Source organism: Ascidia mentula, chromosome 1, assembly GCF_947561715.1.
Source record: "Ascidia mentula chromosome 1, kaAscMent1.1, whole genome shotgun sequence".
NCBI classification, from domain to species: Eukaryota; Metazoa; Chordata; class Ascidiacea; order Phlebobranchia; family Ascidiidae; genus Ascidia; species Ascidia mentula.
In genome coordinates, this window is record NC_138566.1 from 5,709,755 (window position 1) to 5,728,989 (window position 19,235).

At 39.8% G+C, this 19,235-nt stretch overlaps 3 protein-coding genes across 3 annotated transcripts; all 3 read right to left on the minus strand.

The window, feature by feature from the left end:
* Positions 1-1,540: 1,540 nt before the first annotated feature.
* On the minus strand, positions 1,541-8,376 carry LOC145895302 (insulin-like growth factor-binding protein-related protein 1). Its single transcript, XM_082984096.1, has 7 exons — positions 8,123-8,376; positions 6,841-7,011; positions 6,325-6,533; positions 3,138-3,298; positions 2,630-2,774; positions 2,165-2,293; positions 1,541-1,955 (listed from the first exon to the last, which is right to left on the minus strand). Exons 1-7 carry the CDS (start codon positions 8,299-8,301, stop codon positions 1,708-1,710), a joined length of 1,242 nt encoding a protein of 413 aa, XP_082840222.1. The 5' UTR covers positions 8,302-8,376; the 3' UTR covers positions 1,541-1,707.
* Positions 8,377-10,496: 2,120 nt separating this feature from the next.
* On the minus strand, positions 10,497-11,496 carry LOC145897641 (protein rolling stone-like). The gene is given in 3 exon segments (XM_082986062.1): positions 10,497-11,015; positions 11,105-11,311; positions 11,413-11,496. Coding segments are annotated over 3 exon segments (810 nt in total).
* Positions 11,497-15,246: 3,750 nt separating this feature from the next.
* Positions 15,247-16,936, minus strand: LOC145895313 (protein rolling stone-like). Its single transcript, XM_082984104.1, has 3 exons — positions 16,812-16,936; positions 16,436-16,709; positions 15,247-15,976 (listed from the first exon to the last, which is right to left on the minus strand). Exons 1-3 carry the CDS (start codon positions 16,893-16,895, stop codon positions 15,480-15,482), a joined length of 855 nt encoding a protein of 284 aa, XP_082840230.1. The 5' UTR covers positions 16,896-16,936; the 3' UTR covers positions 15,247-15,479.
* Positions 16,937-19,235: the final 2,299 nt, after the last annotated feature.

Here is a 19,235-nt window from a genome sequence, read left to right on the forward strand (position 1 = left end):
AGATCGTTCTGTATTCATCAAGTTTCAATAAAGCTATTTCTTTTCGTCACTTCATAAAAACGGATGGCTGTGAAGTTTATTTCAGTTGCGAAAAACTAAAATTTGAGGATAGTCAGGTTGTGGGCGTAAAGGCCCGTTTACACACGAACACAGTTTGGCACGGCACAGCACAGTCTGGCACACACGGTGTGTACACTACTGGAATAATCGAGCACGACAAGTGCAAGTGACAAGTTACGTTGATAATTTTTTAGGGATGTCACTCTTGCCTTGCATTTCTCTGCCTCGCCAGCGATATTATAAGTACAAATTGAAGTTGTTTCTATTGGCTGTAGATATTTATGAACAAAAGGGCATGTACTGTTTTACATAGTTAAGACATGTGCTGTTTTACATAATTTTTTACGACGCAAGGTAACACTACAGTTTATTGAACCAAACACCACAGATTATGAAAACAAAGATGGTATAATTGAACCAGGACAATGGTTTTCCACAGCAGCATCCCGCTGAGACGCCATTCCACATACCGCTTTGTAATGCAGCTACGGCAACATTTCGTACGCTCAAAACAATCGCTCACATGTCAAACGCGGTCACATCACACAACTACAACTAAAATAATATACGTCCTACATTTTTAGGCAGTCGCGCTGCACTTTCGCATCAATGTGTGCCGAAATGTGCCCAACTGTGCCCGAATTTATGCTCGTCGAGCAAAAGCGAGCACATCCTAGCACAGACCAGCACATCCCATCCCAGCACAACTCAGCACGCGCGCACAATAAAACAAACACGGAATCGTCTGTAGTGTAAACGGGCCTTAAGTCAGGGCAAATAGTGCTGTGATGATAAAAATAATTTTTAAAATACTTCCATGTTCTTGCCAATGAAGTAGTGAGGAATTTCTAAGCCCGGTTTATGACTTACTCAACCTTCAATAAAATTTTAGCTGGCTAGTATGAAAAAGGCAGCTGGGTGAATGCGGAGTCATCATCACTAGTAATGTACATTTTAGTACAACAAAGCTTTGGGAGCAACTCATGCATACATAAGTCATGTTTCTGTACATGTAGGTGGACAAATGTAAACTTGTGAATACAAACACCGTGAACAGGAAGCGAACGGTCAAAAATTAACATAGACTGATTACTCATACTAAGCCAACTATAATGTTATAACCCGTACATGGTTGCAGGGCCGGTTGCCCAATTTATGGAGATGTATCGGTGGTGACCTACTTTTTCCTGATAAATCCCTGATAAAATTTGTTTCAAAAATATGTCCATCCATGGTAGCATATAAGGAGCATTGTTTTAATGTTGTATAAATACTACCGTATATATCTAACGTCACTATAAGTTACATCTTTCAACTTTCCATGTTAATTGCATTGTCAAGGAAGCTATATTGATGGAGTTCATTAGTTTGTCACTGCGTTGTTTTAGATGAAGATTGAAATAATTTTTTTAAGAATGTGTTCTTAAAAATGGGTAAAGTTTAAAACAACTGACTTTAGCACATCCCGAGACTTTCCTGGTTTAATTTTATTCGGTTCCTTAAAAGTTGTCAAATTCAATAAAGCTTTCCCACGGACAGACGTATTTAAATCACAGCACTTCGCTAAGTGTTGAGTATATTGTGCGGTATTATTCTATTCTCAATAAAACGTCCACAGCTTTGATTTTTTCAGTTTATTCAGAATATTTATTCCAGGTCATCGTCTGCAGAACCTTCCGTAAGATCGTCGTCGTCAAAAAATACATCTTTAAAGTTCTTCGGTCGGGCAATGTTTTGTAGAGTTCGAACAAACAGATCGTCCACATTCGATTGGACATCACCCGTGATGTCACTTTCTTCTGCAACGTCACCTGTGACGTCAAAGTCTGGATCTGCACCAAGGTGATGGGTGCTGGGTGAGGCTTTAGCTTGGCGAAAGGCAATTGGATTTTCCGCTGAAATTTTATTCAATGCTATGAACATGCCAAGAATAATGTATTGCTTCAATGGTCATAATATTTTGACCATCAATTATTGGAACAAAGTCTAATACGTTACTGCATTAAAATAATAATTTATGCTGAGTTCTCAATCAAGATGGGGCTACAGGTGTTAAGGGAAGGAAGCTATTTACGTGCAAACAAATCAAAGATATATTCCTTACCGTTTATGGTGTGGGCATCTAAGTACGACGGATCGTAGGTTTTTTTAACGTCGATGCGTTCACGAGGGTCAGTAGAAAAGTCGTACCGACTTCCACGGTACACGTAGTAGTTACTCTGATCAAAATCACCTGAAAACAACAATAAATCCAAATATCCAAATTTTTGGGAGATAAGAAACCGACGTATTCTGATGTTTTGTAATAATTTCACTGCACCTTAGGAACACTAATAACGGAATTACACATGATTCTAGGGATAAATAGTCTGGCCCATAGTGCTGAAAACATTGACATGTTTTATTCAGTTAAAACGCTTCGGCAAAAACTTATGCCACCATCAGTTTAAAATAGCATGGTAATGCTATTCTTTTCATTGCGCAGTAGGCAAAACAAAAAACATTCAGATAATTAAATTGTAAAAGAATGCTCGCTGTGCAGTAAACCAAATATCTGAGCAAATCGTACCTGGTATAACATCCAGCCTTGCTGACGCATTGGCAACTCCGAAGTCGTTTTTTGCGATGCACTCATACAAGCCAGCTTGTCGGCGTTCAACTTTATCAATTTCCAGCCAAGTAGTGACTTGGAATTTTAGGGGACCAGTTCGTATCTAAACACACGTTATGTAAAAATTGAAAAATAATGGAAAATAATGGAAACAGTTTCACTTTTGTGCGCTAAAATAACACATTCTGAAATTGCTATATTATTACTGAATACTGCTCTTCTGGCAAACTTTATTTTATCGACGTTTCTCGGCGTTTCGGCTGTTATGCAGCAGCCTTCATCAGGGGGTAATAAGCTGTATTATTTGAGAAGAAAAACTACAATGAGCTATGGTTTAGCATGTAGAATGTATCTAACGCAATAATTGTATAGCTGTAGCACAACTTTAAAAGGCAATTTCGAACAACTTTTCACATAACGTCTACATTGGCGTTTAGGGATGCAGGCTGACTGGAGGTTTATTTACCTGCACAACGACCCCGTCGCTCAGACCCGGTCGAAAAACGCTTTCCCCGTTGAAGCGCCACTCAAACCAGGCTAGAGGAAACCCCGACACCGAACAGCTGAACACTGCGGTTGTGCCGGTTTCCGCCGTTTGATTCATCGGCGGAATTTCCACCAAGGGCGCTGTTGGGTAAGAAAAAAGATGTGGTTTCACTACGTGAGGAATTGCTGTGCTGTTAGCAAGTAAAGATTCAAGTGCTAAACTGAATATCATAAGTCCCAGAGTGGGCTTGCCTGTTTGTGGGACAAACTTACAAAGATTTGCATTCAGCTATCGTAACTACTTTTGGTATTTCGATATATCGATATATCTTTGTAATTGCCACATACAAAACAAAACTTCTAACCTATCACAGGCCTTACGAAAGGGGGCAGCTGATGCTGTGCACTAGGTCCCATAAGTTTGTGGGAGCATGATTAGCCACAAGGAGGTCTGCAAACACCTCTGTTTGCTTTAAAACTAGGGGATTTCTCTCTTTAATGCTGGGTTCTACCCACCTATATGATATACAGAGAAAGGACCTCGCGCCGGCACATTCTGATCTTTTAAGGGCGCAGGTCTATTACATGTATTTGCGCCGCTATTAGATGCGGCCCAAACGTTTGATGTTGAGAGAAAGGCATTGCGGTGGCACAAACCCGAAAATCCTGTTAACTACACCTAATGGTTCAACTTTGAACCCTGGAATTTAAATACGTTTCATGTGGCGTGCTTCGGGATTTTATTAGTCCGCACCATTATCCCACTTTCCCGTTGCTTCTGACCTCCAAACAACTGTAGATAATCCACTGGCCAAGATAGCGTGCGGCGATAGCATACCTTCAACACACTTTCTCATTTCTAGCAGAACTTTCCGCCGGCAGTCGTCACGGTTTGCTGCACTTTACCGCAGACAAATTACCCCTCCGAAGAGGATTATGATATTCGTGTTCCGACACAGGTTTTGTATCATTCACCATGGACTCTCTTTGATCTGTGACTCCCTGGGTACAACGGTGGTTATTACTAAATTACAGGCGCCAGAGTGCTCTGAGCGATTGTTTTTTGTTCTTCGGATCAACTTCATATAAACGCGATACTTTAAAATTAACCTTTTGATCTTTCATACTCAAAGTATTTTTTTTCGGGAAAATTTTTTGATACCTGGTCAAAGAAACCTTGCACGTGTGTTTGATTTGGCGTAATTTCGTAGTTTTGACTAATCATTAGATATCTCTCAAGGACGTATGTTAGCAATAAAGCAATCAAGTCAATCCAGTGGTCAAACTTCACGGTGAGTTTTGTTGTGGGAACCTCGGCGAAATTTCGTTTTGCACGCGAGGTTAAAAATAGACACGACATCAAGTTTAAACCCGAAACATCGCAAACCTCTCACCGACTGAGAAATGTGAAGAGTGAGTCTTCTTATCGATGTCAGCGCATCTTCGATACGCGATTTCACGCGGAATGTCAACAGAACCGCGCGATAATTCAGCGTGGCCTGTAAAAACAGCTCGACTCAACTTTTCTCGCGTTTGCGCTTTTAAAGCAGAGGCGAGACCAAATGCAAACACAGACCGGCAAAATTTGGCCTTGATGGTCACGTTTTAGGCTGTTGGTTTTAGTTTGTGCCACCGCAACGGATTTTAAAGTCCAGACTTGTTGGTAATAACGGTGTTACTACTCCCGATTGTATGGCGTGTTGACATAACGACCTTAAAGGCGAAAAATTTGGAGAGATATAGCAGGTGCATGTCGGGCTTATTCGATTCTTCTATCCCCCACAAACATATGTCCTCCAAGTCTAGAATACTTATTAAACTGTATTTGCGTGATACACCTTCAATATGTCTTCGAAACATTTGTCACTGTATATTAAAATGCTCCGAATAGATTGACATGTTTGGCATTTCAACATGCTTCGATAGAATTGATTGGCGACAAACTCGTATGGTGACATCCAAGAGATAAATCTAACTCGGATGAGGACAAACGATCAAACAAAAGGGAGATCAATATTTACCGAGAGTCGACGAGATGTATTTGGAGACACAACTGTCCCAACGAAGAGTTTGAAAACATAGGTATTTAAACACGAGTTGATCGACTCCATTAGCGAGGAATGCTAACAAAGCCACCTGCCCATATTTGTACGCCTCGGGACCCAGCAATTTTACTTCTCACTTTATAATATGATGACTACTGATCAGTTGGTTTTTCTCGTGAAACGAAATACTGGTCGAAGTTTAACGTATATCAACATCGAGACAGGGACGCATTAAAACTAGCAACGTTGTGGGTTTATTGAAGTCGTGACCACTGGACTCGTTACAATAATTGCACAACAACCAAAACCATTATGTAGATGAAAAATAAACGTTCAACCATTTCCAAACGATGTTCAACCTACACGAGATTTGAACACAAACCAACCCATCGAGCTGCTGCCAACTTAGCTTCAACATCACCTTGAATCAATGAGCGCAATTATAAATATTTCCGAAAGGAAAGATGCACACAAAGCCTTAACGATAGATACAGTGATCGCCAGGCCTGCAACTGCAAGTCTATGGTTTATGATATCAATTTATTAGTAGCTGAAGTCCCAGGGGAAAGATTATTGCCCACTGTATAACTCTGAGTTCAAGGCTTGTACATACAAAAATGAATTAGTGAACAATAACTATCTTTTCTACGGTGAAAGTAATCCCTAAAATGTGATTCTATGACAGATCGGCCGTTGCAAAGCACGCACAGCGAGCCAAGTTTCGATGCCAACCAAACCCGTCAAATTCGACGCCAGGCACACTTGTGAGAAAATCGAAACGCCACAAACGAGGTGGACGTCGAGCAAAACCATCAGTCATCACAGCAGCTAGCTACCCGTAATCCCTGCCGCCGTCTTACAGCTTCACCTGTGGTCGGGCGTTCAGATTTTTGAGGCATGTCAGGTATGCAAAGGTTGCACTGCAAGGCGCACGAACGGCAGCAAACACGCAATGAAGATAAGGAGGGCGCGGTCGTTACGAGTATTTATGTGCTAGTTTCAACATTGCCAAGGTTCTTTGGCCTTAAAATCATCAAACGTTGCTAATCTCCAAATACTGGATTTTAATTATTCAACACTTATTTTAATGGGGCTTATTTTCAAACATGCTCAAATGCCTACCAGCAAGACAAGGACCCTCGTGATCATTCCTAAGATCTCGTTTTCGTCCGCTGGCTCTTCTAAAACGACAGGGATTCGAATAGGTTCTTCCATCACTCCCGCAGATCACCGTGTGGTCGGCGCATGCGCAGAAGGCGTCCGATTCCCCCACACCTTGTTGTTCAGGTAGTACCGGTTTGCAAACCAAGCCACGACCGCATTCTCCAAACCTTGGCGGGAAAAAATTTACAATGCAATTTCTCAATTACAGCAAACGCTAGAGCTCTACGCGAACCGCCGGTTTTAAAACGAAATTTTCATTTTTATTTATCTGAGAAAGAACAATGTTTTTTGTTCAAAACGCAAGAAGCGGATTACTACAACCTTAACCTTAGGTTACCACAAATTGCTGTCTCGGTTATAGAAGGATTGGCGAAAGACAGCAAGTAAAGAAACTAAATCACAATGATTACAACGATATTACTTTTAAATCGATCGGGAGGTAAAATAAAAAAACTTGTTTTTCCACTTTTTTACCTGAAAGTTTCTTGTGGAAGATCGCAAGGCGTGTCTTCCAGGTTTCCGCAAACGTAGCAACAATCGCACGCATCCCTAACCAGACCGCTCGGACAGTGGACAGGAACGTCCTCGCATTGTTCCGGGTCGCATTCGCCACATGATGTTGTCCAATCAAACAGTAGGGGATGTCTGAAAAGGGTGTTAGCAAATGTTAGCATTTATGCAGATAGACAGAACTGGAACTTGCCAGATTTCTGTAGCAGCCAAATCACAACCTGAAGAAATATCACTGAAATAATTCTTCACTGTCAAGTCGTTACTATTTATTTTCCGCAAGACCCCACCAAACGAAGATTTTGACAAACCAAATCTGTTCGTGAGGCTTTGTTCAACATGTGAACCAACAGAGACGCCTTGAGCGTTGACAGCGGTCGGGAAAAAGTAGATGTCAGTGTTTGTTAACACCGACAGCACGTTATATTCCAAACGTACAGCTTATAGGTCAAGCCAGCGTATCGGTTATACTACATTTTGACTGTTCACACGGCCTCAAACATATACTTGAAAAAGATCTTCAAATAACTGATTGCAAGACCGATACATCTTATCACAAAATAAATCAAAGTAGAAATAATTGTCTTCCCTTCACGTTTATAGTTTGTAAGATTTTTAACAACAGTTGTTTATCACCAATTGCAACCAAACCATAATTTTACGTTCGTTTATTTCCATTTTTTGTTAAACTGTCCCCAGCGTAACAACTTTATGTGACAACTAGACTAATTTGTAGGTGAAGAGAGGTGTCTCTTATTATTTTTTATTATTTAAATACTTTCATCGAAAGTTCAACCATTAGGCAAGTATTCCGGATATAATTCATCACAGGGCTTCAACCTTCTCCAATCGCTCAATTCACATTACGTCATAAGGTGGTTTTGTTCAAAAGCTGTTTCAGACGCACTTAAAATGTCAAAAGGTTTGGCAGGATATAAGTGTTACGTCTAATTGGCGTTAAGAAGGCCACTTGAATACCATTTAAAGGCATTTGTCTGACGAACAAAGACTATCTTGTCTTGTCCGTATTAGAGAACATATTCGTGCCTACGGTACAGTTTTAGCGTGAATAATAATGAATCGAACAGACTATAAACCTTTCTTTGGTGAACTATAGTTATTAATTTCCCTATGACATAACAAACGGGTTTACATGAAAGTATGAAATGACCAAAGCATTTGTTCACGTGAGATACCAAACCGACATTGAAAACAACTGATTTGGGTCATGATCAGATCCACTCGCCTTTTGTGAGCGTGTTTCCTGTGAACAGTTGAGTTCAATTGATTTCCAATTACGTGATTTTCGAGAGCTTTTGCGGCCTCACCAAACTTGTCCTTAAGGGGCTTCCCCTGTACTGTGGTCAGCAGACACATGTAAAGCAGAGTGACGACGAATATTGTTGAAGGGCGAGACAGTTTCATCGTCGCGGCGTAGTGAATCCGGCCAAGTCTTTGGCGCAGTCTTGGCCTAAATCATTTTTTAAAAGTTTTCAATCCTCACCTACACATTGAAAACACAGCAATGTTGCAGCAAAACTGTCAGATATGACCATGATTGATAGTAAACGTTATTCTTGCCGGCGCGATTGAATTTACAGGAAAAATTACCCATTGTGTTTTCTTGTACTTGAGAATCCTGAGGTTTCTTGAATAAGTGAGAAAATTAACTAATTTCAAGTTTCTCTCAACTATTTGGGACACACCAGCTGTTGAATCCTTACCGGAACGGCGTACCGGCAAAAAATCTTTCACCGAAACTGCGTTACTTTCTGCACTGAATATGACCGCAGCGAAATGTAGTTACACCATTTTTCCGTTAAAGTAGCATCAGAACCACAACAGATGGCAAATAACTTGATTTCCAAATATGACTTAAATTTTCCGAAAAATGCTGACCCAGTAAATCAATTACATCTGGCTGTCCGGCTCAGTATTGGATTACCAGACACAATCCCTCTAAGCGCCTGTTAAGTGGTGCCTGTCAGTTCCACTAGTCACCAATTTTTTAGACTTGCCGAAATTATGCAATGCTGACTGCTAGATATTGTCGCTGCCTGGCCAAAATTTTTGCCCCTGAATGCACCGTGTGTATTTTACTATTTCAAAAACGTGTGACTTTTTAACAAACTGTGATAAGATAAAATTGCCTATATTTAGTAGACAAAAACGTGAACTACGATCTGGCAAACCAGGGTTATTAAAGTCTGCCAAGCAAGGTATAACAGCAAAAACTAAATAACTCTGCGCAACGCTAGGTAGGCCACCTGCAATGATATAGCTTCCAGAAAAAGGCACCTCATAAAACAGCCGGCAAAGAAAAAAGGGCCTCCCCTTTACTGCGGATGAGTTACTGCTGTTCTGTCGTCGGCTATTTCTTACAATAGAGGTGAAATGAATATCGATATTTATTTTATACCGTCCAGTTGTCATAAGTAATGATGTCTTTTTGTTTCAACTTTAAAAAATCCACTTGGCCGCCATTTTCAATTAAATTGTGTTGAATAACTATTTGCTGCCTCAAATGGTGGATAAAAAACACAGGTCTTTATCCACCCAACGAGTAAAAAGGTCTGGGAACCACGGCTTTGAACAAAATGCAGGAAATCTAAAGTCCGCTTCATCAACACCTAAACGGCCTATGACCTTGGCCGAACAAAGGAGCGGACAGTATTTCAGGGGTGGCTGACCACCGGGTCCCACAGTGTCGCACGACATCCTCGAAATCTTTCGTCTCAATTTCCGTTTTCTGCTTTGGGTTCGCGACAAATCCTATTGAATAGCGACGTAATATGACGTAATATGACCCATGTTCAACGGTTCTAAGCACTGCTGTGGCACAACAATAATCGATTCAGCCTTCAGATAAAAAACGATGTTCACATATGTCACAAATCACAGACACGTTAGTTATGTTTCTAAATGCTTATAATCACGTTCAGGATAAGATGGAAATCATAGTTACACGGTGATAAACAATAAAACATATTTGGGGGCAAGAATCCCGTTTTGCCCATTTTAAAAACATATGCTTTCATTATCATCCACACCAAATAACAACTGAAAGGGGGAAGATTTTTACGAAATTTTGCCGTGGTATACTCGCCCTAAATAAGGAATTCCTTGTGCTTTGGGTGGATTCTTTTTTTGTTTTGTTAGTTTTTGATCACACTGGGATTTGAACCCAGGATGTCCTGGGCACGAATCCCGATCAGGTTTTCTTTTTAGTGTATAGGTCGGGCACTGGACTAATGCAAAATGCACTACGTTTTTATAGGCATCTGGTCATACTGCACAAACATTGCCCTCTTGCGGAATGTCATAATTCACGTTAGCTGAGAACAGGTGTTGCACCAGAGCAAAAAACTGAACAAAGACATCTTTTTATTTCTTAAGTGTTTGATCTGTTATCATACTTGAGTATGATTTGTCGTCTGTTTAATGTTTTGGAATTTTGTTCTGTGTATGATTATGTCGTCTGTTTAATGCGACACAAACAATTTAATAGAAACAGAAAAATGTTGGTTGGATTTTTTTAACATCTTCAGATTTGAACCAAACGTAGAAGATTTTCATTTATACCCTAGGCCACATTTCTGCAATAAATGATATTGCAATAATTAGAACTGTTCGTAGGCGCCACCCTTTAAAACTGTCCTACGGGCAATATACCACCTCAAATGGTAAAGTCCAAACATGACAATTTGAACAATGACCGATCCAACCAACATAAGTCCAACACAAAGACCAGCTGATTGACCGGGTTGGGTGCTCCAGTTTAGTACCGGGTAAATCGCAGAGATGTAACCTGAGGCATGGAGTATGACAGAGAAGACGGAGTAGAGTAAAGCAAAGATCGCCGCGTGAACAAAATGAAGCAATCTCACTGGGATGTTAATGAGTAAGAGGTCTAGGATGATGATGACGGAGTTAATGGCGTGTACGTTTATGCTGATTGCACTTTCGCTGGTTGCCAAAAGCGACCAGTAAAGAATTGTGATTATTATAGCAGCATCAAAAGCCACAATCTGAAACATCCACGTTATGATGTGAAACCAACGAAGCTTTTCGTCTGCAAATTAAAAGTATGGAGTGGACTCGTGTTTTCATTGTATGAACGTGTAGGTCATGCTCAGAGTCTAAATGCGTGTGTGTATCCGGTCTCAGCGAGGTGCTTTCGCGCTACACGTTACTGATTACAAAATAATTACTTACTTCCGTTTAGTACATTCTGCCACTCTTCACGGATGGTGACACCGTATGTGACGACTGCAAATGAAGCAGCGAAGTAGAGAAACATTGTCACCACACCCCAGTTTGTGAGAAAGATCCAGTAATCCACACCTCCCAAAACGGCTGATGCAATAAACAATCCAGTCCAGTACATAAGGAAGAATGTTTTGATGACCAACATCACCCATGGATTGTCCGTCCACTGAAACAATAAAAGAGTTCAAACAAACTATAAAAATTGGAAAGCGCAATGGAATTTCATGCTGGCAATTTTAAAATTGGTTTAAATGTAACTTGGTTTACCTGTGACGTGTAAAACAGCTTTTGCGGGCAATCTTCGAAACGAAAATGTTTCGCCTGAAACTCGTATGTAAACCAGCTGGTCATCGTCAGGGGTCATATATGTCAAAAGAATTATAAAAAAATCTGTCGACTAAAATATACTTTTTCGAGGTATGTGTAACCTGCCGGAAACCAACCAAGTTTACACCTAGGTTGGTACCCAATGGTTAATGGTGGCTGAATAATCACCACAAAGTGGAAATCTTGCTGGCTATTTAGTTGACAAGATCGTTGTAAGTCAAACCATAGCTGCACTGATGAGACCTATTAGGTCTGCAGCTCACTATAAAAACATTATTGGCTCTATTGCTTATACATTGTAGTAAACTATAGTAAACTTCATGAATATTGGTTCCCACGCTTTTCAAACAATCTTTACCGTGCGTATTAAACGGCAATTGTAATCACACCAACATAGAAAATGATAAATATTCCTAAGTCGTCTGAAACAGACAGACGACTTAGGAATATTTATCATTTTCTGCATTGATCCGTTACTGAGTCTCTGTCAGCCATAAAGACTACACAGGCGATTCATAGAAATCAAACTCTCACACCAACATAGCCACCGCTCTTTATTTTATGACTCAGTAGGAAGTAGGAAATTGGTTAAAGTATGATTGATCCGTCACTATTCCACTCAAACTCATTTTCCAAACATCAGGCAAATGTTATGGTCATTTGTTAAGTGAATTGATAGATCCTGACGCGCTTCCTTGCTAATCGGTAATGACAAACATTAAATTGAACAAAATCAATTTAACCCTGCATGCTTGTCAGCAAGCATGCAACTCCTAAAAACACTTGTATACAGTAGCTGCAAAATTTGTATAGAAAATAGGACGCAGTATTGCATATTTGTCAGAAAACTGATACTCTCCACTTCATGGCTTAAAAGTAGTTCTGTTTGTTCTTTTGGACTGCTTTCTTTGCTCAACGAACGTAATGGTTCCCAACCTTGCAATGAATGTACGGCATCCCTGCGGAATTTATGAAAATTTGCGGCACCCAATGACGACACACCAATAAGCGATCGCCTTGAATGCTTCAGTCAGATTTTCTATCAGATTCTGGATTGGAGTTACTATCATTATAAATAATTATGCCATTGTGACATTACACTTTCAAAAAAACGCATGGTGAAAAATTACTATAAAATATGTTTAAAAAGAGCTTAGTGGTTAAGCACCACTTTTTAAGTTACAATCCCGGTATGCCGTGATACTAAGGTTGGCAACCACTGGTTTAGCAATTCATGAACTTTTGCGTCGTGACCAGTTCAGTAAATCGTACGGCGACAATGCATGATAACAAGGTGTGCAACAGCCCTCCCTAGCGGAATGTAAAGCTGGTTCTTTTGTAGCACTAGATGTTGCACCAGAAGTATCACGAGACAAATCAGTCGTTTCTACGCTTTACGACACAGGTCCCCAAACACGGAAAAAACATTGCTCCCAACGAGACTCTTCAAACTAATTTAGCGTTTATTGTCAGCTTTTTGCATGCAGTACATGCTGTCATCAGTTGTATTAAATTATTGCTTTGTTTCAGTGAAACCCGCATTCGTATTTCGATTCGATGCGGTTTTGTGTGTTTTTAATATGATTCGTTTTACATTTGTTCTGCAGCCCCTTTAATGATGTATACTCTGATGCAGTGTTTTTTTTTGTATTTTTCAGCCGTACTAAGAAAATAAAAAAAACTTGCGGCACACTTACTACAAAAACAAAAGACAACTTAGAGAAACGTTTAAAAATACATTATGTAACATGACAATCCCATACAGTTACAACGTGGCAATCAAATAGGGTCCATACATGGTTGGTCGCGGGACAATTTTTTGCCGCAGTTCTTGGATTTGGCCGGGACGTACTGAACGCCGTTCCGGTAAAATAAGTTTTGGCGTTAAACCGTTCCGGTTGGTATGTCTTAAATAGTTGTAAATTTGTTCACTTGTTTAGGAAATTACTGATATAATATGAAAACACAACGGTTTACTTTTGTTCTGTAAATTCAATCGTTTCTGTAAGAATTTTTCTACTCTCGCTGGTCGCCATAATGCCCATTTTGGGTTCCAAAATGAAATATAACGACGTACTTTCGTTGTGTCTAAAAGCACATCAAAATCAGTACAAACAGTTGGCCAACAAATAATGGGAGAGTCCGTTTCTCCAGTTGTTCAATAATTTTCCGTTGTTTGATTGTTACGTCACAGTTATATTGTGTAAGTTTTGCCGATATTGTGTAAGTTTTGCCGATATTGTGTAAACAAAACTGATGGCAGTGAATCGCGTATGTTATGTACTTATTAGGATCGCGAGATATCAGGAACATTTCGTGGATCGCGCCCAAAAGTATTTGCGGACCAGCACTTATCTATCGGATAGTGTGCGGAAGTCTTTTTTGAAAACGAATAGTTTATTTTCCAAAATCCCAAAACCTTTCGCGGCACACAGTTTGAGAAACTTTGCTTGCAGGTGATTGCATATAATTTGGTTTGGAGACAAAGTGACACTGGGAAAACTGCGTGTCATTGGGATAAGTGAAATAATCATTTGCTACACCAGTAATGGTCAATGGACTGACTTTTTGCAGTGCGAGAACTTTCATCAGTGTTGTACGAAGTTAACGAAACCAGTAAAAAGGCGACTGGATAAACTCTTCTGAATGTATGCTTTGTTTCGGACTCTGTAAGCGGATTCTATTCCATGGAATGCCGCAAATCCCCTGTATCATGTATCAGCAAACTCACGTCACATCGCCTCGCTGGTGCGTATTGTCCTCTATACAATGCTCTGAACATGCTAAGTCAAATCAAAGTGACAAGGTTGTATACACGCCAAGCTGAAACATAATGCTGCAGTCTATCTATGTTTCGTAGGCGGGAATCAAAACACAAAAATATCCACTTTATTTCAAGGCGACTGGAGTCCTTTAAGGAATAACGCGCTGGGATATAAAATCGAAGGTAAAATTAATATTTGGAGCCAAATACAGTCGTTACGTTTCGTGTAATATATCATAACACAATGAGGATATGGAGATTTCCACAAACAACAAGAAATGTAGCTGATTAACACAAGTAACCCACCGCATTTTTTTACAGACAGGTAAAGAATCGACCAATATATACAGTATTTGGTAGCGTTTGTCATTTTGATCTGACACCAACGCCAGCCAGCAACGCTTGATAAACTCCAAACATAATTTACGAGTATGTTAAAGAATGTCTACTTACGCAAATTGAAGCTAAAATGCCGAATGAAGAATGAGTTTCGACAAATTAAGAGTCAGATTAAACTTGAATTGTTAATAAGTTACTATGATCATATAATTCACTGACATTGCGGCTAAGTTGGATCAGCCACTTTTCCCGACAAGCCATAGAGTGAGATCTGAAAATCATGTTCTAACCAGGCCCAACGCTCTACAGACCAAGCCATGGAGCTCATCGGGGTTTTTGCGTGGAATGTTGTGGCTGAATTCCACTGGTACGCAAGCACACAACTTGCCAGCAGGTAACCTTATACACATATACGTGAGCAGAGAACGCCAAGTATAGAGGCCCTGCGCAGTGAGGCGATCGTGGATTTTGTGGGTGAGTGGATTGGCGAATCATCCTTTAAATCTGTCTTACGGGCAATAAAGTCCACATCAACAGTACAACATTTTGGCTATGAAGAAAAAAAAATATATTTGAATAGTTTTGTGCTTCTCCTCGGTCATAGCACAAATACAAACGTGCTCAATTTCGACATCATTTTCAAAATCGACACAAACAAGTGTTGCTTGGTTGAAAACCCATTCCTCATTTATTGGCCACAACGGTAAAATACACACAGTTACATTACGATGAACTTTGGTTGATTTTTCAAAACAGAGAAAACTGTGGAACGATAAACGAAACAAAAAATTTTAACACGTAAGTGCTGTTAGCAATGAAGAAGGAACAGGAACATGGAACGTTTAATGAAATGTAACGGAAAATGTAGTGGGTCCAATTCTTACAATAAATTATGTTGCAATATTTAAGGATTTTCGTAGGCCGGGTTATCAGCTTCCATGGCAATAGTGACATTGGTGGTTGGTGAGTCATTCTTCAAAACCGTCTTACGGGCAATATACCACCTCAAATGGTAAAATCCAAACATTACACTTTGGACAATTATAGCTGCAACCAACGTAATTCCAACACAAAGACCAGCTGATAGACCGGGTTGGGTGCTCCAGTTTAGTACCGGATAAATCGCAGAGTTGTAACCTGAGGCATGGAGTATGACAGAGAAGACGGAGTAGAGTAGAGCAAAGATCGACACGTGAACAAAATGAAGCAATCTCACTGGGATGTTCATGAGGAAGAGGTCTAGGATGATGATGACGGAGTTGATGGCGTGTACGTTTATGCTGATTGCACTACCGGTGGAATCCAGAAGCGACCAGTAAAGAATTGTGATTATAATCGCAGCATCAAAAGCCACAATCTGAAACATCCACGTTATGATGTGAAACCAACGAAGCTTTTCGTCTGCAAATTAAACGTATGGAGTGAAAAAGGACTTATTAGTGCTTAGTGAGTACAAATTTTTTGTGTGTCTTTTGTAACTACAGGGGTTACAAGCTTATGATTGCACAGATGTCTCAACGCAAAAAGTATGTGGATTTTGCTCAATCCGATTACATGCAGGTAATATTGAACTTAATATTTAATGACCTCCTAATTTTTTATTTTGTATCGGTGGTAAAAAATCCGCTTCTATTGTAATATATTTTTTCTTGTTTTCGCCGTGTTGACGATAATTGTTTGGGCTTTAATGTTTGTTTCGTGTATAAATCCTGACAACAATTCAAGATTTCGACACGTCCTCACCACCATTACATTTACTTTTGACTTTATTTCTTATACGCGCCTCATATTATATATCTCCTTTTTGCTAAAAAACATACAAAGAAAATACATTAGCCTAAAAAATGTAAGTGCGCTTACTTTCGTGGAGTTCTCGCACAGACTCGGACCTGGTCACGGTGTTGACAGCAGATGTGCGTTTCCCTGGATTCTGCCATTCTTCACGGATGGTGACACCGTATATGGCGACTGCAAATGAAGCAGCGAAGTAGAGAAACATTGTCACCACGCCCCAGTTTGTGAGAAAAATCCAGTAATTCACGCCTCCCAAAACGGCAGATGCAATAAACCATCCAGTCCAGTACATGAGTAAGAGTGTTTTGATGACCAACATCACCCATGGATTGTCCGTCCACTGTAACAATAAAAGAGTTCAAACAAACAGTAAACAGTTTGAAAGCGCAATGGAACTTTATTCTGGCAATTTTTAAATTGGTTTAAATGTGACTTGGTTTACCTGTGAAGTGTAGAACCGCTTTTGAGGGCAATCTTCAAAACGAAAATGTTTCGCCTGAAACTCATATGTAAACCAGTTGGTCATCGTCGGGCGTTAAAAATTTGAAATTGAGAAACCTACACTCTAAAAATCAAAATGTATTTTGTGATTCGTGTATTACTAACCGTTTCTAAAAACACTGTGTATCTTTATATCATAAAAACTATTCACACAAACGCTGACACCATTAACATTTTTATCCTAGAAATTTTATTTTAACTTTCTTGCTAAAATAAGTAACATGTCCTTCTAAAGATACAACTGACAACACATCACACTTGTTCTTAACGTGACTACAAGGGTGCTGCGGTCTTTCGTACAACCTTTGATGAATACGTCGAAATCTGATATGAATACAAACTTTCTGCCCTCTACGCTGCCCACTTCTACACGACAAAAGACTTTGAACACAATAAAGGCTCCTTCGTTTCACCTCACTACACCTCTGTAACCAGGGGTCAGACTATGACTGATCAGGTCCTTGGTATGAATGCGAAGGGCTAAAAACTGACATGCAAACTGTTGCTGTGTTCGTGTCAATAATAAATTCGGGATTTTTAGTGAATGTACACATTTTTTACCAATAATAAATTCGAATATTGGATAAAACTGTTTGTCCAGTAGGAACACAGCAGGCATTTCTTATGCCTTCGTTTCTATGTAACGGACTGACTGACTACTCACTAAAACTAATTTGCTCTATAAGAAGCTCGAGAAAACTGGTTTCATCACAATTGACGCTAAGCGGTGGCATCGACACCCTTCTTAGATACGTTCATTGAACTACACTGTAGGGGATACGGCAACTAAACAACATCAATTGTGATGGAACCGGCAATTTAACGTTGACCCCGTCATACGTTCCGCTTTTATTTACTTTGACTGTAAAGCGAGTGCCGTTCCATAAAACGGGGTTGTTTGCCGAAGAAAGGAGCCGTGATGTCAAATCTGAACAAAAAAAAACGGTTGTGGATTTTATTTTGAGCTGGTCATTGTGACGTTTCGGGTGATATTTATTGCTGTTTTGGAAGTTATGTCTGTCTACATAACGTATTATAAACTGCTTGTACCATCGCTATGTAGCGGGGCAACGTTGGAACAATGTCCAGTTTCTTACTAAGAAATCTCTATCGCCCACTTACGGATAATTTACGCAAACAATTTTAGTTTGTTTCTGTGTGACAATGCCCTTGTCACATCTGTTTACCGATTTTTTTGTATTTACAAAGGCATGCTTCGACAGAATTTCTTAGGCTTGCTTTATAGTACATAAATATGCGTAATCTGAATTCGTCTCTATCCGGGCGAATTTATTCGGATTAAGCGAAGATCCGGATTGTCAAATGTCATTTGTTATAATCTTGATTCTGTGTAGTTAGCAAGAGATCGGCAGAATACCCAAAATAATTGAGGGAATGGACTTTTATGATCAGTCGATGTTACAGCCTTTTATGACTCAACAGACAGCGTTGTAGTGAAGCAAGAATATTACTATATTCAGTTGTTATGAATAAGTAACTGAAATGTGGTTTACTGTACAAATTGTAGCTGAAAATACATCCAAAATCCATATCCGACGGTTTTGCGAATCGGGCGAAAGTCCGGATAAACCGAATTTGGATTAATTGAGGCGTACTCTGTGTGGCATGAAATTCATTGGTAACAACATCATGGAAGTTACAACAACACGTAAAATTAAAGCACCTTATCTAAATGATTGTGCTGAAGTTGTAGATAAACTAGCGCAGTGTTTGCGAAAGTATTTTTATTTGGTGGTTATTTCGTGGTGGCGAATCACAACCGCTGCATTTCTTTATTCGAGTTTAGTTTCAATGCCAGTGTTTTGTCAGCAGTTTGTCAGAAAATTTAATGCCTACAGTAAAATGACTAGCATTAAATGGGATACAATACCGACATAACTTGATTGTCATTACTTGCTCAGAACATCGAACCGTTTTGTGTGGGGTTGGACGATAATAAAAGTCCATTTATCAGAAGAAGTGCTGCGGCCGTTGGCATCGCGCGCTGCTTACACGCTTGAGTAACTTTTAACAATGTGAAGAAAAAAGAGATCGTTGGCTTGCCCAAAAATATCCCATCGGCTGCAGGGCAGGCTGCTTAAAGCTTGTGCCCAAAAGCTGAACAGGCTTTAGTGACCAATGTCTTTATCGAGGAAGTATAGGTTTTTCATGTTGTCAGTTGTCATCAATGTATCATGTTTGCCAAGCCAAAACCCTGTTCTGTTACTCTATTTCTGTGTGCGTTTGTGTGTTACGTAATTGAAAGCTCTGTTACGTAAAAAGTGTGATTGAAAAGGCGTGCTTGTTATTATTAATTTAAAATATTTTTGGACTGCTGCGTTATGCAAACGTCTGCCACATGTCG